This window comes from Dermacentor andersoni, chromosome 5 (genome assembly GCF_023375885.2).
Source record: "Dermacentor andersoni chromosome 5, qqDerAnde1_hic_scaffold, whole genome shotgun sequence".
In the NCBI taxonomy this organism is placed as follows: domain Eukaryota; kingdom Metazoa; phylum Arthropoda; class Arachnida; order Ixodida; family Ixodidae; genus Dermacentor; species Dermacentor andersoni.
The window spans coordinates 111,199,297-111,226,850 of NC_092818.1; the positions used below are offsets into that span (position 1 = coordinate 111,199,297).

The 27,554-nt window shown below is 47.3% G+C and overlaps 1 protein-coding gene across 1 annotated transcript; it reads left to right on the forward strand.

Annotated features, from left to right (window-relative positions):
• On the forward strand, positions 1-27,554 carry bsh (brain-specific homeobox). Its single transcript, XM_050179983.3, has 3 exons — positions 1-1,597; positions 17,171-17,367; positions 24,319-27,554. The coding sequence occupies exons 1-3, from the start codon at positions 1,180-1,182 to the stop codon at positions 24,505-24,507; spliced, it is 804 nt and encodes a 267-aa protein (XP_050035940.2). The 5' UTR covers positions 1-1,179; the 3' UTR covers positions 24,508-27,554.

The following is a 27,554-nucleotide window of genomic DNA, read 5'->3' on the forward strand; positions in this document are numbered from 1 at the left end:
GTTGTCCTCTGGAGTGTTACGGCTGCATGGAGTGCCTTCTTAGATCCACTTATTATTTGCAGCGAATTGAAGTGTTTCTCTCTTTAGCAACTCTGTAGCTCGGCTTCGATATCATTACAAGTGAATCGCCGAGAAATCATAACAACCTCGGTCTCTTTTTCCTTAACTTGAAAGGAAAGGAACGGACTCGATAACAACACTTTCTTCTTTTTTTTTTTTCTGCCGACGGTGCCGAAATCAGACATGAAAGAAGGGGCCGTTTCCACTCAAAGGATTCCGACACAATGCACGCGTTCTTCCCGGCAAAATTGAGTGGAATAGCTGGAGTGAAGAGGGGAAACTAAAGGAACAAACGAAAAGGCATTTTGGGAGCAAGCGGGGGAAACGAGGGTGGGAGAGGGTGATGGGGAGACCCATCCACTCCTAAAACCCGAATCGAAACGCCAGAAAATCAGATTAACCCGCGCCATCCCTCTCCCCTATTTTTACCATCTCGCCACGAGAAAAAAAAAAGGTGAGAGACAGAGAGAGAGAGACAGACAGACAAAAAGAAATAAGTATCTCCACGTCGTCGCAGTTCCAACCGAAGGCAGCGCGTAGAAATGGTGAGAGAGGAGGGGCGAGATTTGCTTTTTGCCAGTTCGTTGGTGCGCGCCCTCCTCTCCAGGTTTGCCTGCAAGTGCGTCCTCTCCCTCACCGGAGGTTATAGACGCGCGCGCACGAAAAGACGCCGCTCCATGCCGCCAGATCGGAGAAGGCGGAGCCAGCGCGGAGCTGGCACCGCCTCCGATGCTAAGCCCCCCATTGGCCCGGGAGAAGAGGAGAGCGCGGCGGCTCGGCTCCCGAAGTGCTGCGTCGAGCCGCATCCCCATTAGGGAACCCGGAGAGCGCTTTTCCCTTCCGCGGTGGCGCCGTAGTACGGGGGGTGGGGGGTGCAGAAGACGTGATAATAAAGATAACAACGGGGCCAACGCCGAGCGCGCTCTCCCGACTCCTTCCCTCAGCTGTCGTGCGTCTTTCTTTTTTTTCGTCGGCCAAAACGTGTTGAAAACAGAACGGCGGCGCACGAGTTGAATTCGCTTCAGCGACGGCGGATGCTTCGTCATGCGGGCGCCCGATCAGCGGAGCGACGTGCGGCAGTCATCGACGTGAGAACGTCTCCCTTCCTCGTGGCGGGCGATGCGTTTCCCGGAGTCGTCGGCGGCGGCGACGACTACGAACGCTGAGAGGACGGATACGATGATGAGCGCGTTCTACCGCAAGGCCGTAGCCGTCGGCGAGGAGGACGGCGAGGCGGCGAGCGGCTACCGACAGAAGATGTCGCCGCGTCGTTCGTTCATGATCGCGGACATTCTGACGGCGCCGCCGGGCACTCCACTGGCCGACTCCCCGCTCTGCCTGGGCCCGTCTCCCATGCACGTGCGGGCATCGGCGATGGCAGCTGCCTCGCAGGGCGGCGCGGCGACCGGACCGGCGTGCCTGCAGACGCCGCCGCTGGGCCCCATGTACTCTCAAGGGTCGGCTGTGGCCGCGTTCCTGCCGGCCGCCCACTTCATCGGCAAGTCCATCGAGCAAGGATCCTTCCTTCTGTCGCCAGGTACGCCTACGCGTCGTGTAGCGCTTCAGGGAGCGCATGAAACATGCGATAGAAGTTGAACACTGCAGGGACCATACCGTATTTAAAGAAAATGTGCTATTAAGCTAGAACTGCTTGTAGAAGAGCAGATGGCTGCCTATCGTGATGTCCGACATGCTATTATCGAAGGCGGTCGCCCAGTGTCAAACGACACTTATGAACAAACCGCTTTGTGAATTCGATCATGTGTCTTTGGAAAATCCCTTTCGGGGATATCAGTTTCAGTACGAGCTGATTGCCACAGACATGACTCCCGTCGCTCCGGTGAGGTGTCGCGATGAGCATTGCGTTGTGCGAAATGATAGCAACCCCAGAGAGCCGACCATAAAATATGAGATCATGAAACGGCGGAAGGAAAATGGCTACATATAGCTGTCACAAAGGCGCGCATGCAGACCATGTCAGAATTTCTTTTTAAGGCGAAAGCCTCAAGTGGCTTGTTGCAATGGCTCATACGCGGAAAAGTCGGCGTCACTGGTGCAAAAAAAAAAAAAAATCTGTGATGAAAAACGTACCATCATCGGGAATATTGGCTCATACCCTCGTAAGCAAGCAGATATGCAATGGCTGAATGCTAAAGATAGAAAGAAAGTAAGAAAGAAAGAAAGAAAGAGAAAGAAAGGAAGAACCTTTAGGTAATTCATAAGGTGTTCGCGTGTGTCGTTGAGGAAGTCGACCTACAGCGCCATACGTTTGCTTCACACTGCGGCTCGTTATGTCTTGCAACTAAGTCCGACCCCTCCGATCGGATAACTTAATGCATCACCACGTGTGCAGAAGGCTTTCGCCTTCGCGTGTTACAGGAGTGTAACATGCTGCCGAAGTTTTTTTAAAGAAAGCAGGTGCTCGTAAGACTCGTATAAAAGAACGCCGTTTGCCTAAGATTCAGGAATAGTATACCTAAATGGGAGGATCACTGCATGAAGAGGTTAAATAATAGAGAGAGAGAGAAAGGCATTTAATATTTGAAAAAAAAATAGCACAAACGTTGCATACATTAAAATGCTGCACCAGTGGTTTTTCCGTCGAGGTGCCTAGATTAGGTTAGTTAAAGTGAAGTGAAAGCTAAAATGATGCTATCGCAGGGCTGATCACAGTTTCGTTGTTGCTGCTATACTCATTTCTCGCTCTATTAATTGGGAGCGTATAGTACAAGTAACATACTTACTAAAGGATACGAGAAAAATAAAGCTTTTAATCAATACCCAGTTTGATGTTGTGTGATGAAACGGTTCGGGACAAGTTAGGTTGTATCCGACTAATTGTACGTGCCACCAATTGTACCGTAATATAGCTTGATTTGTTTTACTTATCTTGGAAACTATCTGACCTGACTTAAACGGTATATTTTTCCACACTTCAATATTACTAAAAACAGAGGAAGCGAATGATTTTTCGAAAAAGTTGCATGCCTTCAATCACGTCCCCTTCCCTTCGTATACCTTATACTAACTGAATTTCTCGCTGTAACGAACGTGAAACACTCGGTTGCAAACAGTGTACACGCCAAACTCCCGTGATTGTCAAGAGTCTATTTTGATCTGCTGTGTACAAAAGAAACATTTTGTTTAATCAACAATAGTAACTGTATTTAAGGACGGACAAAAAATAAGAAACAACTTTCCCGTTATGACGAGTTCTTTTGCGAACTTGTATTTCTAATAGTCGAGAAAAAGCATAGTTGGCCGTATAATCATCGTCACTATTCCGCGCGCATCAACACAACTGTATGCCGGTGCTTCTATAGCGCTGCCGGACTTGAGCGTGCAGTTATGGCCACCATAGTGCAGTCAGTGCACGTGACAGACTGAATCCGCTCCTGCAGGTGTACGATGAGACGTCCGAACACACTGTAAAATAATTTACACCCTAAATAGTGAAAAATGGTGTAAATGTGTCTATAACTCACACCCTTAGGGTGTTATCTATTTAACAGACACCCTAAGGGTGTGAGTTATAGACACATTTACGCCCTTTTTCACTGTTTAGGGTGTAAATTATTTTACAGTGCATATAATGTGCTACTAGAAAAACTTAGAGTGCTATATAAACACACAGGACGTTCTTTTTCTACGTCCTGTGTGTTTATAGCACTCTAAGTCTTTCTAATAATGCATTGCCAACTAGCATATCCATCCTTTTGCAACATAACGTGCATCTTAGAAGTTGAGAGACATCATTCATCCTTCTTCCTACACTTATCAAGCTTCAGTGGAAAGCTGAACGTCGGCGGTCAGCTAATAAATAGGTATCGAGTCGGCGTGCGTGGCATGCAAATTAACATGAGCATTTTATATTTCTTCTGCAGCCTGCTTTCTTTCGGTTGTGAATTTTGTCATTATATTTTGTAGAGCGACATCCTAAAGTGCGTACGAACTATTTGCCCAAGTATTGTTTTTTGCTCTGTCTCTCTCTCTCTTTCTCTCTCCCTGTTTTTCTTTCCCTTTTTTATTTTTTTTAAGGAAAAAAAGATGTAAAAGCAGGATTGTCTTTCTGATTGTTTGATCGCTAAGAAAAAAAGCCTGTCATTATGTGCAACAGTGCGCGCATGTGGTGGTGTGTGCGCTCCGTCGCTGGAGAGACCGGCGCTGTCGCCGTTTCGATTATATACACTGGAAGCGACGCCTATATTTGTGCGTGGCACTGCATGGAGACAATAATTTTAGTCACGCGATGAAAATCTAACCGCATATTGACTAGCTTATATATAGCGCTTTCAACAAGTCCTAACAGCTCATTTGCATATTGTGGCGGAGACGAACAAAGGTATAACACAAAGTATGAAGCACCACAAGATAGCTTACTTACCCTGAAAAAAAAGAAACAGCAGGTAGAGAAAGAAATCAAGGGTTGACGATGTTCGAAGGCCGTGACTTTGGCCACCCTCCATCAGTCAGTATGCAGCATAATGTGTGAGCTCGTCATCGTCATTTAAAGGGAACCCCCTTTGCCTGATTTCTACAAAACCGAACCGCGGTAAATACTATGCATCATAATGCATCTCGTTAATTGAAACTATGGAGGGTAATGACATCGCACGTTGGCAGCTCACGCTTAAAAATAAGAACATCGTGAGAGACAGGGACAAACGAGGAAAGACACACACAGCACTGACTTCCAACAACTTTATTGATAAAGCGAAGACCGCGTATATATACAGTGTGGAGGCATGTGCAGAAACAAGGGCAGCTATAAAAACAGTCATGTCAATGACTAGGATAAACAAATCACTTGTCATGTGTTGATAAAGCACGAAGCACATGGGCACACAATATTAAGCCTTGCACATGCGCCACACGTATTATCTAAACATGGCAAGTGATTTGTTTTGTCTAGTCATCGATATGACAGTTCCTATAGCTGCCTCTGTGTCTGAGCATGCCTCTGGCACTGTATACAGGGTGTCCCAGCTAACTTTAGCCCGAGTTTAAAAATATGCGAATGCAGCTGGACAGAACCAAGGTAATGTTTACCGTCGCTTGGAGATACTCAAATTATTTTTGTCATTGCGCCTAATAAGATAACTAGTCTTATTTATTAATCAACTTTCATCTACTTATAATATTTGAGAAGTTGATTTATTAATACTAATTATCTCATTAGGTGGCATGAAAAAGATCATTTGACTATCTCCAAGAGGTGGTAAACAGCATTACCTTGGTTATATGTGCCGCTATACGTGGCATTCGCATATTTTTAAACTCTCGCTAAAGTTAGCTGGGACACCCTGTATATACATGATCTTCGCTTCGGCAATAAAGTTGTTGGAAGTCAGCGCTGTGTGTGTCTTCCTTCGTTTGTCCCTGTCTCTCACGCTGTTCTTAAACGTTAAATTAAACGTTAGCTAAATAGATATATCGGTATGAATTAGCCACAAGGGCAACGCAACTATTGAGAAACTGTGTTTTAGAAACAGATGAATCAGTTGTATCGTAATCGGACCAATCAGTTTGCAACAGTCCACAGTTGGAGAACTTTCGCTTCTGCGTTTCTTTACGTCGCGCTTGAGCACATCAAAGTAGTAGCAGTGGTACTCTTGATCAATGCTCACGTTAAATATCTATTAAAAACAATCCTAACCGTGCGTCAGTAACGAAACGGTGCAGCAGCGGAATAGTTTCAAAGGCGCTTTCTCTTGTAATTTTGTAAAGTGAACGAGAACAGCAGCCGTAATGATGTTCTCACAACGACTGTAAACGTCAATCTTTTTTCCTGTAAGCGCGCTTTGTCACGGAGCTCTGTATGTATAAAGAAGCCTGCTACCAGGAGCAGTTTGTAAGTAAGACAAAAGTATTTTGCAGTCTGGGTAGGCTAATATATATTAATGAGATAGCGAAACTATCAAACGTACTGTACAGAATCGCACGTTAACCAAATGCGCAGCACAAACTGTCTCTAGGAATTTTTACAGAGGACATTCCAAGATGCAACACCGACGATGTTAGTAAATACATCGACCTCGAAGGTATGGTCGTCATTCAACTCAGTCGACATGGTTGCATTTGTCAGTCGATATTTTAACTATATACGCCTATGCTTTCGACGACAAAGGAAAAACAAAAAGCAAACAAAGCAATTGCGCAGTGACTGGGAACCCGCGGCACATTATCTGAATAGATGCTAAACCATTGTTTGATGTGCACATACATTGAACAATCTTGCCGTTCTTTTCAACTAACGTCCTAAATCACGGTGATGGCATACTAGACTGCGGGAAGTGGAGCCCGGCGCATAATATTTCCTACAAGCTGCTTACTATTCCTTTTATCTTATTGTAATCCACAACACGCTAATCATCAACACTGCACGATTCATCGTAGTTAATACATTACCACCATTGCCATGGATTCATGAGAGAAAAAGATCTCAATGCCTTCATTTCAACCAGCCTAGACATTTTTGTCTTCAGTGCAAATAAGTACAGACAACATACTTCCCAAAATTGATTAGGGCTTCAAAGTTAGCCACTTCATTAGTTGGGAACACGTTATATATATATGCTATAATGCGGCTAAATGACTAAGACTCTGTTTGCAGCCTGATAGAAGTCTGCACACGGGCAGCGTTGTGCTCCGGTAGCAAATGCGCATTTCGCGGCCGGCCGCAAAGGGAACTTACGATCGCGGCTCAATCTCGAGAGCCATACATGGAGGAAAGCGGGGAGGTAGCGCGGGATGGAGGAGGGGCGGCTTCGACTCCGCCAACAAGTGCGTACTTTGCACGGCCGCCAACAGTGCCAACGAGTACGCCAACAGTGCGTACTTTGTGCGCGCTGTGTTCTAACCGCTCTTGCGTCGAAGCGATAGACCGCACGAAGGGCACTTCGCTCGATGCTGCATGCCGCGCTTGCTCACACCAGCGTTTTGACAGCGAGAGTCCGCGCCCATCGAGTGTGATGTGCTCATGTTTGCTTGCGCGCGCTGACACCATGCTTGTTAAATAAGTTAGTAAGGCGAATGTTGCCAAGTTTATACGGCCGATAAAACTACCATCCTTACTTCGTATAGCTGTTTGCTAATTTGCTATCGCAATCGATGCTTCACTTCGCCTTTCGGGCGAAATTGCGACGTTTTATGCCACACAAGCAATTCGCAAACTACTTAACAGGTAAACAAATAAGGCGTTTGCTAAGCATGGGACACAGCACTTGTGTACTTTATGTTGATATGTGCACAGTACTTAGAATCTTTCGTCAATTTGAAGAAACAATTTCATTTTGCCGGTCGTGAAAACAAGGTAATAATAATAATAATAATAATAATAATAATAATAATAATAATAATAATATATACTTTGTTTTCCTTGCACTGTATAGATGAACTATTGTACTGCCCAACTGCCACACTCTCGAAGGAGAGCAGCAATATTGAAAATAAACTAATAAATAAATAAATATTGTTACGCGCGAATAACGTTTATCACCAGTGGCCAGCTGGTTGATCAGCTCAGCGTCGTCCTCTTTCTCTTTTTCCTCTTGGGACCGCAAGCACGTTCACCGGTCTTCGTTTTCCTCACATGTAACGATATAATGGAGTTTCACGTATACCATACATATATGCCTTCACTGAAGGAGTCACCGGGATCAGACAGACAGACAAGAAACTTTAATTGGTCCTAAGGGACTACGTTGTCACCGGGATCAGAAAGTAATATTAACTTTCTGGTTTAAAAAAATCTGGGTATACACTTCGTTTATCATATTTTATTACCATAGCATGGAAACGAATCTGAAACGTTGTGTTCAACGAAAGACTAACGACAACGTGTTCTATGATATTACCGCCACCTACATAGTTTGCTTGCACGTGCCGTAAAAGAACTCGTACCGAATCACAACCCACAGCTTTCGCCGCGAAGGTTAAAGTAAGCTGTAGGTAAATCGACTGACGTATATAGGCGCAGTGTTGTGCATGATATACTCTATAGGGTGCGCGCTGCCGGCAGCGTTCCAACATGGCCACCCCGACGTCATCAGCGCTCACCAATGTCCACTTAAAGAGTTGTGGAGCGAGGATAAAGACTACACTGCGCAGAGGGAAACTGTGAAATAGCCTTATAGTATGCTGTGCAGGGCGAGCCCTGTAGATAGTCGACGGTTGTGCAAAGTGAGGTATAAGAATTCGGATGGCGTCCGCAGTGGTGGCCCAGTGCGGCGGCTATACGGCGCTCTGCTGCCGCAAACGAAGCCTCAGGTTCGATTCGTGGCCGCATGCCGACGGTGGCGGAACGCTAAACGCCCGCGTGCTATGCTTTGTGAGCGCACGTCAAGGGACCTTAGAAGTCTCGTCGAAGTCAACCCGAATCCACCTGCATACATCGTCTTGCATCGAGGAGGTTTTTCTTTCCTTCTTTTTTTTTATTAAGAAGGGGAGAGGGGCAGGATTTGTCGAAAGGCATACGAGGGATAAAATAAAATCAAACAGAAGCTTGTAACTCTGCGTCGTGCAGGAACTATATATATATAGCATTTTCTGTTTTTACTTCAGCCTGTTTATGAAACTGCGTCAATAAATATGCACAATAAAACTGGTAAGAAGCGCACTGATCCACACACCCTTCCGGATTGATGTGAGCTATTGGCCAATAGCAGCCGCGTTTGGGAATCTGCTATATTACGAAATTAAACGTCCAGGAAAAGGTGAGGAGCAAGTTTCTGTTCAAAAGGGCGCGTTTGAGAAAAGGGTGACTTCGCGCTCCGCTTGCAATCTCCACGCACCACGCACGACCGCGAAATTTGGCTGAGATGCTCGCAACAGCGTATGCTATCAGCGGACTGTGTTTTTGCACCAAGCCTGAGGAGTGGTTCAGGACCCGTTTAAGCATGATCACCTGTATTTCAGTGCGCATCCAAAGAATGCAGGTGCCGAGCATTCAACGTTGCCACAAGGAGTCTGGCGATTGGGGCACGTTCATTGGTGTCTTTTTCCACCCCCAAAGCCCAGGTAACGGATGGCGTATAAGGGTCATCTCCAGCCCGAAGCTTCCGAAGAGATATCTTCTGCGCCCGCGGGTAAGGTTATATATACGAGGAAGGAAGCACACACACGGGTGAATGAAGGCGCCTGTGTTCCGTCGAAGATTAGATTTCAGTGTTTAGTTGAGAGCGCGTACATCCGACGAAAGGGATAAAGGCGTCTCAGATGAGGCAAGTGATGGGGCCAGTTGATCTGCCATGTACGTGGTTGTGGAGTTCGCGGATTTCTTGACAGGTCTATGGTGCTTTCGTAATTGTTTGAGGCGCTTCACTGCGCCAAGTGAGTCAATATAAATGTGCGCATGTTGTGATGTTGTGCACACTACTGATGGGCTCGACAGCATAGTGTATGGCTTGCAATTCAAGTACTAGAACAAGTTACATGGGAATGTTAAACGTCATAACTTTGATTTGAACTTTTATGCTTACTGTTTTATTTTTTTCATAATGAGCGTTATCAACCAATGAATATTTTAATCCGTTACTATATATGAATCACATCGCACGAACAGAGCAATCAAAAGCATTTTTTGTTTCATTTTGAAGAAATTTTCAAAAGATAGCGCCAGTTTTCAAATATTCTGTTTTTCTTTTCTTTTTACTATGAAGTGCTTCTGAAGATCTCCTGTGGCAGATAACACAATTTCAGTCCTTCCAGGCGAGGAGGACAACGATGCTATACGACTTGTAATCAATGATAAAACTGCTACGGGTAACGCTAAGCCGACAGTTTTTTTTTTTAATAGAAGTATGCAGCGTGTGATGATTATAACCTATTCCAATGTTAATCTTTACGTAGTCGCCATGGTTGTCCACAACAACCGTCCCCGCCATGAAAAACAAAAAAGGTACAGTGTTAAGATATACGCTACAGTTCTGTATTTATTTATTTATTTATTTATTTATTTATTTATTTATTTATTAAAGAGCCAGTTGCCTAAATAATGGTAAACAGTTGAGTATATACAAGAGAATACAGAACTATAGCATAGCAATAAGAAAAAAAGGAAGAAATCGCAATACACTTAGAGAGAAACTAAATGTCAAATATTTGCGCCAAATGTAAACAAATAACTACATAACAGGAACAGAGTGGATACGGCTGTGCAAATTATGTCAAAAAAGTGTACATGCATAATTGCAGAGTAAGAGGAAGTCGAAATACAGCAACAGGGGAAACTAATATGTCTTTACAGAAGCGGAATCAGAGTCAGAGTCAGTGGGACGTGCAGGTTTCGATTGCCGGTTGTACTGAGCACTGGTAACGTGGTGAGGAACTCACTCAGCTTTAAATTGTGTTTGAACGAGCACGGTCATACAAGGTGCTAAGCAAGATCGACAAGGCTTCGCAATGTTGTTTGAGACTCCGCGATATAAGTACATACGATATCGTGGAAATTATATATGCGGGAAATCGCAAGCCCCTGCAATATATATGGCTGAAACTTGATTGACGCCAGCTACAAGAATTTCGTGCATAAATATGATGCTGTATGAATACGTTTGACATGAATGATTGCGACTGGCGCTCTTGCGCAAAGATACGAGCATAGATATCGCAGGACAGAGAAGCGCGCGCGCACGCACACGCAGCACACGCACACACGCACGCGCACACGCACACGCACACGCACACACACACACACACACACACACACACACACATTGAACTCTTGCATTCCTATATAAACCGGGACCTTTGGGTTTACGGTCATAGCAAGCCAATCACTTTGAGAATATATACCGGATGATATATACGCGGGAAAACGAAGTTATCATTAAGCTTAGCGCAGCATGCACAGATTAAAAATCAATATTTTTTTTTTTCAACAACACCGCAGCAGCGGCGGTCACAGATGGATCGATATCGACTAATTAGTCATTATAATTGCAAATCGAAGCCAGTCAGCATGTGAATCATATTGTCGCGAAAAATGTGTGGCGCGGGCCTCTTTGCTTACTTTCGGGGAATTTTGTGGGCTCCTCGACGCGGGGGCAACCTTTGTACCCCAAATAACCGCGACGGCGCCACGTGCAGGTACTGACCGCCCGGCCGCCGCGCCTGACGTCACACGTGCACCTGACGCGCCCTCTTCCCCCCGCTCGGCTGTCAAAAGCCGATTAGTTAGGGTCAGAGTGCTTTTGTGCACGGAGTGTTGACGCGACCATTTCTTGACCCCTTGAACTCTGACGCTCATTGGATGATGTCGGCTTGCCTGATTGGTCGGGGTAACGAAATACCTCATTGGTGGAGAAGCCTGCGCCTCCCGCCGGTCCGCGGGTCCCTTGGATGCTGGGGAAACTTATTTAAGGAGTAGTTCGGGTAGTTTTGAGTGAGCAAGTAGACAGCAGCAGACACGGCGCAACTTCACCAGGGGAGACTAGGCCGGTCAGGCAGGCCGACGACGACGACGGGTATGACATCGTTCTGTTTGTAAATATTTTGTACAGCTTAAACTTAATACGGCAAATGCCAAGTGAATAAACCTAGTTGTTCAAATGCTACTCTCGTCGTCGTACCTGCGGATTTGGACTGACCCCTGCCAGTGCTCATCCCCATTCTTCTTCCGTCTCCCTGGTGAGTTGATGCGTCTGATAACTCTCGGCTGCGTCACTTCGCTACAAAGTGGTGGAGTGTGCTGGGTACCGAAGTCCACGCTCTAATATCATGGGCCGTGACAACAAACCTCAGGAACCTAGCTCTAACCGCTGGACTATGACCGAACCCCCTACTGTCCTCGCTACCATGGCCACCCCTCAAGCGGAACCTTTCATCGGACCGCCAGTATTTAAAGGCACACCAGAAGAGTCAATATCCGAGTGGCTGCTTTGCTACGAATACGTAGCCTCCCTCAACAACTGGGATGAAGGGACGAAAGTAAAATTCTTATATTTGGCATTAGAGGGCAATGCAAAAAAGTGGCACACCACGCAAATTTTAACGGGTGCCCCTAATACATGGAAAGAGTGGACGACGCTCTTAAAAACGTCTTTCACAAGTCGCCACTCAGTTGAGATCGCATATTTGCGGCTCCAAAACCGAACGCAGCTGCCATCAGAATCTCCCGAAGATTATTACTATGATGTTCTGCAGCTGTGCGCCAGAGCTAATCCGTCTATGACGGAAGAGGAGCGGATGCGGCACCTCGGGCGCGGATTGCGTCCGGACGTGCTGGAAAAAATTCTTATTGCAAACCCGGACAGCTGCTCTGCTTTCCTCGAAAATTTACGCCGAATTGATCGGGCAGCTTTTTTGATGGTGCGTGCGTCGCACCCAGACGCGACCAGCACCTATTTCTCTGCCGGCCAGCAGTCGTGCTACCCATTCGCCTCGGCACCTGCCGCCGGAGTGACACCCGCTGGAGCAACAGTGCAGCAGCCTCCAACATGTCTCGCCACCTGCGCTGCGGCAGAGCGTCACTGCCCGCTAGAGGCCACCGACCGCGACAGGGACTTGAGGGCGATCGCGGACTCTATAGCCTCATTATTTGACCGCCTGAAAGCTATTGAAGAAGGTGTACGTCATCCTCCAGTGCCCTGGCCAGCGAGAAATACCCGTGACGACGACGAGCAACCATGCTGCCAGCTATGCGACCGCATCGGCCACTTTGCGCCCCACTGCCGGCAATGGCTCCAGGAAAACGGACCCCAGTGGAAGGAGCAGCGCTCTAGCTTTGAGCAAAACAACTCCCGCACGCTTTCCCGACTTCCGCATGATTCCGCGCCAGCAAGCGACGAAAATCCCTTACCGTTGCTCGTGCTGGATCATGTGGACATCGGCGAAAGGCAGAGAGAGGATTCATGGATGCGAGATGTAATACGGCACCTAGAGCAGCCGAGTGCGCCCGTTGCCAGAAAAACGAAAAGAACGGCACGGAGCTTTCGCTTGATCGGTGGTGTGTTGTATAGAAGAGCGAAAGGCTTTCAAGACGGTCGCACGGCACTTGTTGTCCCAGGATGTTTGAGGTCGGAGGTGTTACGGCACTGTCATGTCGATAGCTCGGCGGGCCACCTCGACGTCAGGCGCACCTGGGGGAAAGTTCGCCGCCGTTATTTCTGGCCAAAGATGTTTTGCCACGTCAGCAAGTACGTCCTATCCTGCTCTGACTGCCAGAAACAGCCACTCGCCCACAGAAAGCCAGCCAGTGTCGCCCCCTTTGTAAGCTCCAAAAATGAGCCTCTACTTCAGGTAGGCCAAGGAATGCAACGCGGAACCCAGGACGCCAAGAAAGCGGCCCAGAAAACGGACCCTGTTCAGATTCTAGCCGACCAAACCGGCAAAAAACGCGACGTTTTTAATGTTGCGCGGGTAAAACAGTGCCATGTCAGACAGTGCTCCGATGACGACGCAGACGACGAGTCTGCTACCGAACGTCAGAAGCACAAGAAAATGTGTTGTGTTCCTCGCGTTGTGCCCCAATGTAGTTTGCGTGGTGGCCGGAGGCATGCCGCGTGTGATCGTGTGTGTGAGACGTGGACTAGTGATCGTGGACGACAAGACAAAAACCCGGACGGGATTGAACTTTACTCCAATTGGAGTACATTTAACTGGAGGACATTCCACAACGAGGCCGATCCGAGAACTATCACTGCTTACGACGCGGATACTGATGTGTATCACAGCGCAAGCGAATAATCTTCCTTGTTAATTTTATTGTGTAGCGCGCGATTGAACTTTCATGTTTCTTGTCTTGTGCATTTTGTTTCCATTTTTGTTAAAACTTGTTTGTTGTTTGTTTTGTTTTATGTGATGTTAAATCTTCCGTACGGATACTTGTTTTTTATATGAATCCCTAAATGTACGTGTTTAATTTGTACGTGTTTAATTTGTTAATTTGGTTTTGTAGTGATGCTTTGTAACGAGTGGGACACTCTTTTTCGTAGGGGGGAGGTGTCGCGAAAAATGTGTGGCGCGGGCCTCTTTGCTTACTTTCGGGGAATTTTGTGGGCTCCTCGACGCGGGGGCAACCTTTGTACCCCAAATAACCGCGACGGCGCCACGTGCAGGTACTGACCGCCCGGCCGCCGCGCCTGACGTCACACGTGCACCTGACGCGCCCTCTTCCCCCCGCTCGGCTGTCAAAAGCCGATTAGTTAGGGTCAGAGTGCTTTTGTGCACGGAGTGTTGACGCGACCATTTCTTGACCCCTTGAACTCTGACGCTCATTGGATGATGTCGGCTTGCCTGATTGGTCGGGGTAACGAAATACCTCATTGGTGGAGAAGCCTGCGCCTCCCGCCGGTCCGCGGGTCCCTTGGATGCTGGGGAAACTTATTTAAGGAGTAGTTCGGGTAGTTTTGAGTGAGCAAGTAGACAGCAGCAGACACGGCGCAACTTCACCAGGGGAGACTAGGCCGGTCAGGCAGGCCGACGACGACGACGGGTATGACATCGTTCTGTTTGTAAATATTTTGTACAGCTTAAACTTAATACGGCAAATGCCAAGTGAATAAACCTAGTTGTTCAAATGCTACTCTCGTCGTCGTACCTGCGGATTTGGACTGACCCCTGCCAGTGCTCATCCCCATTCTTCTTCCGTCTCCCTGGTGAGTTGATGCGTCTGATAACTCTCGGCTGCGTCACTTCGCTACAATATCTATTTGCTTGAAATCGACCGCCAACAGTTTTCAATAATACCCATGCAAAATCTTTGTTTAAATAAATTGCATGTTCTGCCAATTACCCGTTTTCTTCGAAGTGGTAAATGCCGAGAGAAGCAAGCTAGCAAGAAAACTTGCAAGCATGCGTGAAGAAACTTATAACTGTGAAGTGAGCGCACCTGCGGGCGTCTTCTCTGGCCACTTGTCGGCGTGATATGCGACCACGAGTAAACGCCATGAAAAAAAAAAAAAATACTAAAGAAATAGTCTGTACCGTTGCAATATTTAATGTATACCTTAACGACAAAGGATGCTAATGAAGGAAACGCTATATCAGGAACGAACAACCTGACAAATGCATGCGCTTATTGCATGAAGCGGCGGTCCCATACATTCAGCCAATTCGATATCGCATCGTTAACAAATATTAAGCCTATACAGAGTTGCTTTAGGGGGAAATCAGGTCTGCGGAAATCCGCAAGGATTAAGAGGAAGATTAATGAAAGGGAAAATTGTCGTTCACTCGAGGAATAGAGCAACATCTCCAAAGAAAACCCGATACGGTTTTCTCAGGAAGAAAGCTTCGCAGTTGAAGAAAAATTGTCCTGGTCCAGGGATCTAACCCGCATTCATTGTACCTGCGCTTCAGTTGTCGACTATTTCGAGAACAGTGTTCACCCGGGCTGATAGACGCACATTGCAAGAAATGGTTTCCAGCAGGAAACACTGACACGAACAGAAGAGAAACGGCACATATCGCTGGTGTGACGTTCACCTCTGCTGTCCGTAAGTGTTCCTGCTGGAAACATTTTTTTCTGGCGATTAATTCGGCCTCGATCTTCGATCCAATAGCCCCCTGATTAGCTCGGGCGGTAGAGCGACGACCCTTCAAAGGAATTGGTTTCGGAATCCCCGAACCAGGATGTACACCCGCCGTGGTTGCTCAGTGGCTATGGTGTTGGGCTGCTGAGCACGAGGTCGCGGGATCTAATCCCGGCCGTGGCGGCCGCATTTCGATGGGGGTGAAATGCCAAAACACCCGTGTGCTTAGATTTAGGTCACGTTAAAGAACCCCAGGTGATCGAAATTTCCGGAGTCCTCCACTACGGCGTGCCTCATAATCAGAATGTGGTTTTGGTACGTAAAACACCATAATTTAATTTTAATTAACTTTTCTTTAACGCGACGCTTTCTTTGCTGCTCTCGGTTGGTTGACAAATATTTTTCCCCTAACGGAGTTACTTTAGCTATATATGAATCAGTCAGCGACTATAGCATTCGTTGCCCATACGCGTTCTAAATACCAAGGCGTCTAGTGCGCCTTGAAATTGGAACCCTGTTCGATCAGGAAGCTGCCACACACACGACGACTTGGCGCGGCGGGTGCAAACGCGGAAGCTCCCGCTCCCGCGAGGCCCGCCTGTTACGCCCGGAGGATCGAGTCCTCTTTCGCTAGCACGTGCGCGTTTTTTCTCTCTCTCTTTTTTTTTTCGACAGCATCGCGGCGTAAACGGCAGCGCCGGCAACACAAATAGCGGCAACGGCTTTCCGCGGCGGCGCTCGTGATGTCATTAAGAGGAACGGGCTAAGAAGCGTCTAATTACCGCGTCCGACCGCCCCGTCCTCTTCCCCGCATCTCCCCAATGCGACGGTCGCTTCTTGCCCCTTGCTGCGTCGTCTCCCAGGGCACACGCGAGCCGAGCTAATGAATGGCGCCACTGCGACTCTACGCTTTTGCTTCAGGCGGGCGCCCCCTATAGAGCGTAGGCTGCTCCCGCTACATTCTTCGACCGATTGTCACCGGCCCTCGTCAGAGCTTCTGTTCGCACACCGCGCCTCTCTTACATCCGCCGAGACCAGCAACAACCATCATCAGCATCATGAAAAGTGACGAGCATAACGTTATTAGACAGGAAGAAGACAGCAATGCGGATTAGAAAGAAAAGGTAGCAGCTTCGCCCGAAAGGCGAAGCATCGATTGCGATACCAAATTAGTGGGCAGCTGTAACAAGTAACGGCAGTAGCTTTATCGGCCGTATAAACTTGGAAACATTCGATATTACGAACTGAATTAACAAGCACGGTGTCATGCGCGCATAAGCAAACATTAACAGATCACACTCGATGAGCGCGGACACTTGCTGTCAAAACGCTATAGTGTGAGCAAGCGTGGCAACAGCAGCGAGCGAAGTGACCTTCGATTATGGTGGTCAATTGTACTGCATGCATGGACTAGTGCACACACTTGTTCACGACACCGCGATGAGCAGGCCACGAGGTATAGAAGCTTTCTCGAACACTCGCCTGTTATGCTGGAAAGTTATGCTGCATGATCTTGCCGTTCACCATCTTAACGTTTTCTCCCGGTCACTTAAGTGGATGACCCCGGGGCCATGCAGGCCCAATGTCCTATACTAGAGAAGGCACATACGAGCAAGTGTCGATGTCATTATGCGCAGGGCTGGCGTTCCCGGGCCTGTTCGGGGGTCCGGGCAGCTGCGAGCCCGGTTCACGGCCCTGCCGGCGTCGCAAGGCGCGCACCGTGTTCAGCGACCAACAGCTGCACGGACTCGAAAAGCGCTTCGAGGCGCAGCGGTACCTGTCCACTCCGGAGCGCCTCGAGCTGGCCACCGCGCTCAGCCTGTCCGAAACACAGGTACGTGATTTATTTATTCATGTTGATATTGCCGTTTTGAAACCGGATACATTTGTATTGTATTCCTTCTTTGAAGTTGCCCTTCCCGCTTGGACGCAGCGGATCAGCATCATGTAAATAAATGAAAATAAATAAACTTACGCAGAGATTATATGCGTGTACTTTCGCGTCATCACTTTGGCAGCCTCTTTGTATACACCCAATAATGGCGGCGTGCACTAAAGTTCACTAAAAGGCTACACTAAATCTACTTAGCATGGAATTCTTTCAAAGCTCCATTTTAGTTCATTTGGCAAATGAGGGCTTATCACTACAGAGAGAAAAATTAAAGCCACACATTTATTTTTCGAATTCGAAATCTCAGCGCCTAACGTCAGCGTCATATACTTCTATGTGTTTATGTGTTTTCTACTGAATAGGCTCTAGTAATGCAGGAACAGTTCTCGATACTTGCTAAGTTGAATCCTTAGCTCCCTTGGAACACAATGTACAGTTCTTTTTTACCGATAAAAAACGCACGAATAGACGCTGTCACATTTCATGACATCACAGCGAGCATGGCGCGGCTGGTGCGGTAACTGCAGGGTGAAATTGCCTTTCGTTTTATTGCCATAGCAATTATATGGACACTCAAGGCGAATTTTTCCCATCGACGTGATGTTCCGTACAAAGTCCAAGTGCAATAAGATAGCGCCACGCGCGCCGTACGCTTGGCTGCGAGAGTGAGCTGAAAAAGATGGTGGCTTGATGCGCGCTGTCTTCCCGTGCACCCAATATCCAGGTCACGTAATGAAGTGCGCGAAAGGGTAGGGGGATGTGAGCGCACGGCAACGTTATCTAGCGTACGCTAGAGGGTGTTTGTGTGTGTTCAGTGGGGGAGGCGGGGAAGGGTCAAGCAGGTTAACGTACGTCACCTCCTTTATCCCGGCCATGGCTGCGCCCTATCTTGGAGATATAATCTGCGGTGGCTGCAAAGACTGGGCGTGTCGACACGGCTGGTGGCTTCATGTGCACTGTCTTCAGAGCGCACAGTGTTGGAGGTTTCGTAATCTAAAATTTCGGAGGTGCGGTGAAGCGAGAGGCAGCACGAAGCGATCGCTCGTCGCTGCCAGTGCTCTTCATAACGCCAACGTTCTGACAGTGAGTGTTCGTGGTCGTCGAGTGAGATCTGTTCATGTTTGCCTGTGCGCGCGCGACACCATTCATGGTTAATTTAATTATAAACAAATCTTACTTCGTGTAGATGTCCAATACTTTGCTGTCCCTGTTAATGATTCGCCTTCCGAGTGAAACTGCGACTTTTTATCTTTCCTAACCTACGACGTAAGCGTTTTGGTATTTGTCATTGTTGACCGGGATCTCTCTTGGAGCCCTCAGGTTGCCCACTTGAAGCAGAGGCTCACATCTATTGTTCACGTCTTCAAGTTCATCGCCGGCAAAACATGGGGATCGTCAGTGGGCTCCATGCAGTTACATCGAGCACTTTTTATCGGATTCCTACGCAATAGCTCTCCCGTGCTTGCTAAAACATGCAAGTCAAATCTTCGAGAACTTCAGAGCATGCAAGCACAGGCACCACGTGTTCGCCTAGGCCTTCCGCGGAGCGCCTCAACAGCAGGAACCATTATAATGACTCAAGACCATCCGCGATCACGACTTACATTAGCACCGACACGCTTAGGGCCCACGTTCGTCATGTTTCCCGGATGCAATCAAGCTCTCTTGCTTGCCTGCTAGAACGACGGCCACAGGCTTCCTTCTCCAACGAGGTCAGCAGCCATCGTGCCTGCCTATACCATCGGGCTTCGCATCCTCAGTACGTTCAACCTCAGCTTTGTGGTGTTTAAAACAACCTCAAGTGCGTCTTACAGTTCCAGGGATAAGAAAGAAGACCGACTTGCCTACCTTGGCCTTGAAGCAAGCAGCTCTGGATTGTTTGCACACTTTCTACTTTGGCCGAGTCCACATATATACAGATGGCTCTTCCACCCAGACCAACTCCACCGGCGCAGTGATTATACCATCACGCTCACTAAGCATTCGAGACAAGGTTTCTCACGTGACAACATTGACCGGTTCGGAGCTTGTTGCCCTCCGAGGTGCCATTGATTATATTAACAACCAACCCGCTAATCGGTGGGCAATATTCTGCGATTCGAAGGCGGCCTTACAATGTCTTCTATCATCTCTTCGTCGCGGGTCCTGTGAACAACTCGTGTCGGAGATACAAGAAATGCACCATCACATGATCGCGAAAGCACACGACGTCGTGTTTCAGTGGCTGCCTGGCCATTGCGGTATCTCCGGCAACGATGTCACTGACGAAGCTGCTAGGAACGCACACGAAGGAGCAACCCTTGTTTCTATACCTTTATCGCGAACTGACGCAGCCCAACACTTAAGCAAGCTAGCGCACCGTATGACATTGAAGAAATCGTACACACCTGAATTCACTCAACATCGATTGTATTCCCTCGACCCATCTATGCAACTGCGGCTGTTATCAGGGCTTCCGCGTAATGAGGAAACAATGCTGTGCCGCTTACGCTTGGGCGTCGCATTCACGAATGCATATACGTTTTTGATTGGAATGGCTGATAGCGCCGCGCTCCCCCTGCGGTCTCGAGGAAACTATAGAACATCTACTGTGCTACTACCCCTCTTTTGAAAATGAAAAACAAGATCTCTGCACAGCTCTTAACCAGTTAGATAGAAAGCCATTCACCTTGAACAATATCGCAGCTATATACAAAAGGCCTCAAAAGCGCTGCTGCGATATTTGAAAGCTACAGGATTGAGTCAGGGTCTGTGATCCGGACTGAGTGAACGAACGATATCCCCAGTGGACTTCCTCTTCTTTTAATCTTTCCGTCGCCTTTTCCCTTTCCCCAGTGTAGGGTAGCCAACCGGGCTCAGTCCTGCATGGTTAACCTCCCTACCTGTCATTTGTCATTTGCTCTCTCTCTCTCTCACATACACACAGACACGCACAAGCGTAATTTACTAACACTGCTTAACTCAACATTCTTTAGTATGGCTTTATACTGAAAGATCTGACGTGCTTAATTTACTTCCACACATGCCATTCCACATGCAGTTATTGTGGGTAGAGGCGTGACGCCATTCATAGACAGAGCCAAGACTTCTGGGCAGCGAAATCACGCACAACTTTTTTGTCACTGTCATCCTTTAACGTCTCTGTGGCCTTCAAAGTGGCTTTCAGTACATCAGAACACATTTAAACCAATATTTATTTTTAGTGGTATTTATAACAGCAGAGATGTCATCTTTGCGCAAATTTAATAACATCGGAAAACCTTCCTCGACCTTTTGTATGGCGTGATCGTTGCATACAGTTTTTCAGTAGGTCCACGGACTATATAACATGAATGAACCATGTGCGAAACAAGTCAGCCATATAAGCATGGGCATTTCTTTCGTCATTCGTGATATGCGCTACTTCTCACTGCGTGGCTCGTCATCCGTACAGCGCCACTTTGAAGACCCTCACACATCAGCGCACGTACCGTATACGTTTCTGATGCCACATCTCTGAACATTCTTCTAGCAATACCGCATCTTTGTTCAACACCTCACGACGACAGGTTACTTCTAGCGAGGAATAATTACAGACGACCAGTGTTGGGGTAATCGCTGCTTCAGCAATTCACGAGCTTCAGCATCTACAGTTCGTTTTATCTCATAAAACGGCGGCGAAAATTGCGCGACAGCTCCTTTGAGCTGCTGTTTAAAAGAACGTTTCGTAAGGCACGGTATATTGCAAATGGAAACAGTCTCATAACATGCCCAGTTAACAACAACAATAAAAAAGACAGTAGCATTCACTGTACGTATATATCCCTCGACAACGCCCAAACACCTGAGTGCCACCGCTCACGTCGTACCAGCCACGTGCATACTCTCCTGTTCTCCTATCAGAACCCACATCCTCTACAAACCAAACAGTGAAATCGGCGCGTAAAACCCAGGACGCTGGCAAAGGCAAGCAGAGGAAACAAGCTGCGCACTCGACCAAGCGCCCCGAACGTGCCTCTGGGGCCGAAGATGACGACAGCGGCGCGACGAGGGGCAGAGCCACGTACAAAAGCAGAGAGATCTCCATCGCCGCTCGCGTCCTCTTGCGTGTGCGCGTCCTTGTGCGGGAGGAGCGATACAATGAGTAACATCGCTGCCCATTGTCTCGATCACGAAATCGCTTTTGTCCTCGACGAGCGCCGTAGCTAGCTCGGCCGGGCGCAGCGCGCTCTACGCTATAGCTGCAACGCGCTCTTTGCGCTTGCCTCGTTTTCGAGTTCGTACCTCGCACACCTTTCCCTCTTTTGTCGTTACTCTTCTGCTCCGATTGCAGTGGAAAGGCTGCGTCCGAGCGCCGCTGGAGGTCCGAACGAGCTTCGACTCTGCAAATTGTGCCTGGAGGCAACGGCGGGCGCCTCTTCCCCACATCCCTGTGGTGTGGGAGAAGGACGGAGGGGTTTAACGGGAGCAAGGGGGGAGGGGAGGGGGAGAGACAGCATCGCGACGTGCGCAGCGCCATTTAGTGAACGATGTTTAACCTCGGTGCTCTGTCTTTCTGTTTCACTTTTCTTTCGATCTTTTTTAACCCGAACGGCGGTCGTCCGGCTGTCAATGAGTTTTCAAATCGATGGCGTCATTAGTCGCAATTCAGTCGTTTTGTCCGCGCCACGTCCCAAAAGAACTTTCGCCCGACCGGCGTGATTAGAGGGGCCCCGCGGACCTTATCGTCACCTGTCTCTCAAGGAGAGCGTTAGGCCTGGCGCGTGCCTTGAGGAAGGAGTTCGGAGAAGAAAATAGCAAGATATAGTTAAAAGAACGAGAGCAAATACTGCGTTTTTCTTCATCCTACTCCTGAATTATTTGTACTGGCGCGCTATGTGACTAAAATATACAACGTGAGACGCCAACAAACAAAGACACCAAGGAAAACATAGGGGGAATTGCTTGTACTTAATAACTGAATTAAAGAAATTAAAAATTAATGGCAATGAAAGTGGATGAAAAAACAACTTGACGCGTCTTCCATTACGCGTGCGATATACCAATTAATTCAATTAGTAAGTACAAGTAATTTCCCCGACGTTTTCCTTGGTGTCTGTTTGTTGGCTTGTCATGATATGATTAATAAAAATCGGCCCTCTCGGTTAACCCCCTCTCTTCTCGTTCTAAAATAAACAACGCAACGCAGCGCTATGCGGTATGCTTTACGTTCACGCAAATGCAAGGAAGGCACCCAACGACAAAAGTCACGATCCGAAGTGTTGAAGTTAGGGTGCCAGTGCCCAACATCTGAAACTACTGCAGGTTATTTCGGCTCATGCAGGAAGCGCAGTACATGCGTCACACATTGACATTAAATGCAAAAATCGGGTGTATAGGCTGTATCAGGGACACAGCCGCATTGGATCGAGTGCGCGAAATGTCGTGTGCATTCTGCAGACGTAACCAAATACACAAGTGATGACGTAACCAGATACACAGTGACGTAACCAAATACACAAGTGAAATCTACTTATGCATTACAAAGCTTACATGCCTAACCTACGTTACAGCTAGTGGGGTGTCACGGTTTAGTTTTGCAATTGTGCTCGTGCGGTCCCTATTTGTAACGGGCCCGTTTGCTTTGCAGAGGACGTTTGCGCACTGGGGGTTAAGAAATGACCACCTGCCGGGCCTAATGGTGGCGTCCGAGACAGGCATGCGTTGCTCGAGCCCGTCGCCCTCGTACTTGGCTGCGGCTCATAAGCTTGCCTCAATCTCCTGCGCTTGCGCTTCCTATCAAGACGCACGCGTTCCGCATTATAGTCGAAGTGGTTGGATATACCTAGCTGTCTCACTGTCCGAGTCTCCTCACGCCATTTCTGTGCCATTCGCGTCGAACGCAGAGGAACTGTATAGCCGAGCAAGCGCGAAATTTCTCCACATTGCACGCTTGTAGGCCTTATCATTGCCGATGAGCAGTGCTTTTGAGTCTGATAAATTATACCTGTTATGACATGGTGAGCTCTCTCGAATCCGACCGTTCCTGCTTGGACGCGCACGCGGACTGCCAAGCTACGCCTCTCTCAACGCCTCGCGCGAGGCTAAAGTTGGCTCCGACTGCGTCATGCATAACACGACAACACCACCATCCGCGCACGCGAGAAATGTATGGGCGAGTAATGTCTTCTTTTCTCTGCCCAACAATACCAACGCGGACACAAGCAATAATGCCATGTTTTCGTTGCGTGCGGTTTTAGCAATCCACCCCCTCTGACCGATTTTAAGAACGTTTCGCGTCAACAATAACAACAAGAAATATTACGTCTACATGGCGTAACAAAAGCTACTGAACAAATGAGCAGGTCAGAACCGCGGACGCATTCGGTTAGATGGGAGCGGAATGTGAAAGCTCTCGTGTACCAGGTTACGGGCGCAGTAGTACGTTATTTAAAGAACCGAAATTCGTCCGGAGCTCGCCAATACGGTGGCTCTCATAGCCGGTGGGTTGCTCTGGAGCGTCAAAGCTCATAATATATTGAATACATACACCCACTGGAAAACACACAAGCGCAAAACAATTAGTCTCTCAGTATTTCATCAAAACATGAAACTGTCTCCTCACGGAAATGAGAAACAAAAGTTTCGCTAAGAGGCCTTCACGAAGGCAAATCGTTTTGTCGGCACGTTAAGACCGGGCTGATGCCCTTATCTTTTTTCTTCATCAGTTCCACTTAATATAGTGTTCGCACGTGCTGTTTGTTTTAGCAATACACTGAACGCGTATATATCGCTTTGCGTGGCGTTCGACGCAGGTTTTGCCCCCATTCCCTTTTCCCCAGTGTAAAGCAGCTGGTCAAAGAAATTCTATAGCTCAAGCCGACCTCTCTGCTTCTGCTAATTTTTCTTTCTCCCTCTCTCTCTCTCTCGACGCAGGTTAAAACGTGGTTCCAGAACCGGCGCATGAAGCACAAGAAGCAGATGCGCAAGGTGGGCGAGGACTCCTCGTCAACCACGGCGGCGGCCAGGCACACGCTGACGGACGACTCGAACCCGGGGTCCTGCGGGTCGGACCTGGACGGCGAACTAGACGTCGTCGGAGACGGCAGCGCCGCCCCGCGGTAGGGCGACGACTCCTGCAGAGAGGACGGCTGTACTCGGCTGGCGGCCTTCTGATGTGTACATACTATAAGCGTATATGCACTGGCCACGGCGACGTGACAACAACACCAAGCACGGATTCAAGTTGAAAGTGGCGCCTTGTGTACAGAGCTTCCGAAGGATTCACGTTCAGTGGCCTCGCCATGTTTGACGAGTAACGCAGTTTCGAGAAGGGGTCGATGGACGCCACTATAGGTGGCTCGCGAGGGACGTATTCTTGAATGATCGCTTTCCGGAGCAAAGGAACATTACCGATGAATAGCGAGCTAAGTTGCATTAGTGATTTACGCAACTGAAATAGCGAAATTCTCTTAGAAAAGTAGATATACAAATTATATTGTCACTAGGTTGACTTTCTGTTTAAATGCGGTTGGATATCACGCGTAACATTTTCAAGGAAAACGAACACTTTTGCCCTGAGAGTAGGCCTGGTAAGCCAACAAAGATGAAGCTTGACGGGTGACGACGCCAACTGAAGTTTCCACACCATTAGTGACGTCATGAGTTTTGACAGCGTCTTCTCGGATGCAGGCAATTGTTTATGGGTAAAGAATTGCATTGTGTTCTTTAAATAAAAAAGAAATACACGACCTAGCAAGTTTCGGTAAATTTTTACTCCGCCAGAACGGCACGCATACGGGAAAGCATACCGGAAGTCTGTGATGTCACGCTGACATAGGTTTCTGGGCGAAATTTGAAAAAAAGAAAAGGTAACTTTGACTCTTATTTTTTTTCCAGTAATAAACTTTCTCGTGCCAAATTAATGAACATGTGGTTCTGAAAAAATCGTTTACCAGTATGAAATGATTTGGTATTTATCTCTAATGTATCGCTAACTGTTGCCTCATTAGACGCCGAGCTCGTAGGCAGGCTAGATTAACAAACATCCTCCCCACTTTACCAAGCCAATCAGCGCGCATCAACCCAGATATCCCCAAAAGTGGGCGATGAATGATTGTATACTTAGGTATTCCCAGTATGCCACCATGGATGTGCCTAAAAAACAAGGAAAAAACTGAAGAAATAATAAAGTCAATGTTTCGCCCAGAGTATGCACAACAGGCTTAGCGACAGCTTACATTGATTCGAGAAAACAGTCATGACGTATTTTGTGAACATTCCCCTTAATTTATCTTTGTCTCGTTTCTTACCTCGACATTGTTTAGCGCGAAGGTCCATGAAAGAACAGTAAACTGGCGACACACTGTCGCCTATGAAGTATTGTAATTAAGAATGCCTTAGCGCCTGGCGATTCGTCCGAAAATCCGCCTCCCTGTGTCCAAATCGTAAGCAATGCCACAGCGCTGGCTTTGATGCGAAGGGAAATGTCGATGGTGTCGAAGAAACTTGAGCGTTTCTTACAAGCACAATCAAATGTTTTCTAAATCGACTGTTTCTGGAAACATCACAAGGAGCAACACGTATATTTAATGGCATTGCACATCAAAGTACTTCATGCAAGAAGCCATGTGTAACGCAAACTTAGCAAGGTCAACGCTCTTTTCTACGTGTCCGATGAGGAACCCATTTTGAAAAGCACGATTAACGCGATTATACCTAACCTCAGAAAGCTCACACACCATCTACGAACAAATGTCGTCATATAAGATTTGTTTAATATTTCTGTTAACTTTTGCTGCATTCAATAAACTTCCTGTTGAAATGCAATTGAATGCAATGTATAATTTCGCAGGGGTTCCACATCGGTGAAAATCACAAATCATTGATTATCATAATTTGTGGTCATGGACAGTGCACTATTTGTACCAAAAGCAATATTTTAGTCGAGTTAGAGTTGTTTAATATAGTAATTAATTAGTCATTGGTTTTTCGAGCTATCTACAAGTGAAACTTCGCCCCAGCGTGCCATAAACGATACTGTGGTTCTACGCGTTATGCTTACCACTCCTAAATCAGCATTTTGAATCAAAATAACTTTTAGTGGGTCTACTTCATGCATATTTGGCTCGATGAAAGAGCATTCCGAGGCTTCCAATTCAGCGTATTAAATATGATTAGTTGGGCTTCATAGAGACACGAACGAATGGCAATTGAGATAACATAAACCGAGTAGCCCGAGACGACAAGCTACGGAAATGAACGCGACGCGGTCGTAAAATGCCAAATAAATGCCAAATAAATGCTTACCGCACGTTAAATAATTTGGACACGTGTCGAAGTATTTGCACGGTTGTGTCTCATTATTCGCCACCGTCATCATGATAAACTTCGCCTGCACCGAAAATCAGTGCCTCTGAGCATGCGCGTTGCGAAGTTTCACGCGGATCCTCGGATGCGCGCACGCAGCTCGGTCAGACGCGCAGTGTTGGTGCGGTACGGACGACGGCCATCGACAACGCCTACACGTCAAGTGTTTATAATGACACATCGGATCATACGAAACCTGTCGATAGATTAACCATGAAGCGACACTTGTTGGCTTAACGAACGGTTTGCACGCCCCGCAAGGCTCTGTGGGCTTTTATCATTCAACCGGTTTGGCACGCATGAGTGAAAATATATACCTTTAACCGCAAGAAGGCATTCATGTACAGGCTGCAATGTCTCTCTCATGATGTCGAAGGACAGTGTACATTACAAACAAACTGTTTTGTTGTAAATAAACAGTGCAATTACCTTAATTATCTAGGGCATGAGTTATTGCTGGACGTTAAACGACAAATGTGACAAATATAAAATGTAAATAAAGGTGTCATCATGGTAACATTCTGTTGCCGTTGCATAGCTCTGAATTGTGACTCTTAATGGTGTTTTTCTTTCACTCTCTCTCTGTCTCTTTCGCTGTGTAGGATAAGAAGTCCGGAAATATTTTTTTTTTCCCAGTGGAGCTAAGTATCATTGTATCTCAACGTAAAACGTAAAGGATAGAAAGTGTCGACGCCCTCAGTCCCTTTATTCTTACAACCACGTGCGCGTTGTTTATCGTTATCATTATGTTTGTGTGTCCGAAAGAATGTACAGTTGAATAAAATGCGAGATTAAAACGTTTA